At 39.3% G+C, this 1,250-nt stretch overlaps 1 protein-coding gene across 1 annotated transcript in view; it reads left to right on the top strand.

The window, feature by feature from the left end:
• LOC111262285 (RCC1 and BTB domain-containing protein 1) overlaps window positions 1-1,250 on the top strand; it is an 11,048-nt gene that overhangs the window by 2,394 nt on the left and 7,404 nt on the right. Inside the window, 1 exon segment of the mRNA XM_086969025.1 lies at window positions 50-311. Within this exon segment, the coding sequence (XP_086825151.1) occupies window positions 136-311 (176 nt within the window). The 5' untranslated portion in view covers window positions 50-135.

The following is a 1,250-nucleotide window of genomic DNA, read 5'->3' as shown; positions in this document are numbered from 1 at the left end:
TTGACTTTCAAGCACGATCTCTCTAATCCATGTACTAACTTTCTGTTAGCGTAAAAAGCTACGAAGTTATAGGCAAGGCTCTATATACCGCCTCCGGCTACCACTAGGTGCTGAGAAACAGCTGTTAATTTTGTGATGTCCTCCTGCGCGGGTGTTAACGGTGGTTCGACGGCTTCGTGTGTGGAGTCTTCTTTATTATCATCATCAAGCAGTGGCGGTGGGATAGGAGCTGCTACCGGGTGCTGTGATCGTCTCTGTGAAGCGCAGGAATTTCACGGGAAAATGGCGGGAACCCTTGAAGATGTGGACAGGTATATCAGCATGATTTATTTAATAATGTAATTTCAAATACCCATTTGTCCTGAATGACTGGGATCATACGATCCATCCTCCCAACCAGAAGTTCCTGCATTAATCGGTTCAGTATAGTTTATATCAATATAAACACCTTCGTTAACATGTGTATCGCCATCGTCATTTTTCTTCCTCCGTAGCTTAGCTTAGGGAGTCGCAAACTTAGCTTGAATCTATAAAGCAAAATAATAGAAAACAATAAAAAAAACTTATTCGGAATCAAAGGTATTTGTTGGAGTAAACATGTGTATATACAACATGGGCTGTGTTAAATGTGCGATTGTTATTATCAATTGGCACCTGTTAAGCATGTGTAATTTTACCTCACGTTAGAATGATAAGCGTTCTTGGTGCACGCAGATCCAATGAGTTATTGTTTTAACGCAGAAATATCTGTGGCAAAGTTTTGAAAGGGTCCAAAGTTACACAATACTACGCTATCTTTGTTGAATGTACTGCGTCAATGTGGTGACATTACAGCTCACCGGTTCTTCTCTTCAATTCGTGATGTCATGTTTTTCTCCCTAAAAAAAGAAGTTCACCGGTTATTGGCTGTAGTAACACGTGTTCTTTCGTGGTAAATCGATGCGGAGGTTATAACATCTGACCTTATAGAGTTAAACACTTTATTTTCTACTTCGGAATAACATTGGATTTCTAATACACCTATAATAATTGTTGTTGTTGTTGTTTCTGTAAATTGCGTTTATAAGGGAAGTATACCTGATCCCAAGTAGTTACAATGGTGGATCCTATCAGTAAGAAATCACTGGACAGCCCGTTCGCATAAAGGTACAATACGGTAGATGTTTTCAGAATTTCTTCTGAGTTATATTATTTGGTGAATGGCGAACGCGTGTATTTTTGTATATAGCTACTTGACATTTATGGGGACC

The sequence above is a fragment of the Varroa jacobsoni genome, unplaced genomic scaffold, assembly GCF_002532875.2.
Source record: "Varroa jacobsoni isolate VJ856 unplaced genomic scaffold, vjacob_1.0 scaffold_68, whole genome shotgun sequence".
NCBI lineage: Eukaryota > Metazoa > Arthropoda > Arachnida > Mesostigmata > Varroidae > Varroa > Varroa jacobsoni.
Note: the sequence above shows the minus strand (reverse complement) of the source record. Positions and strands in the feature narration are given on the sequence as shown.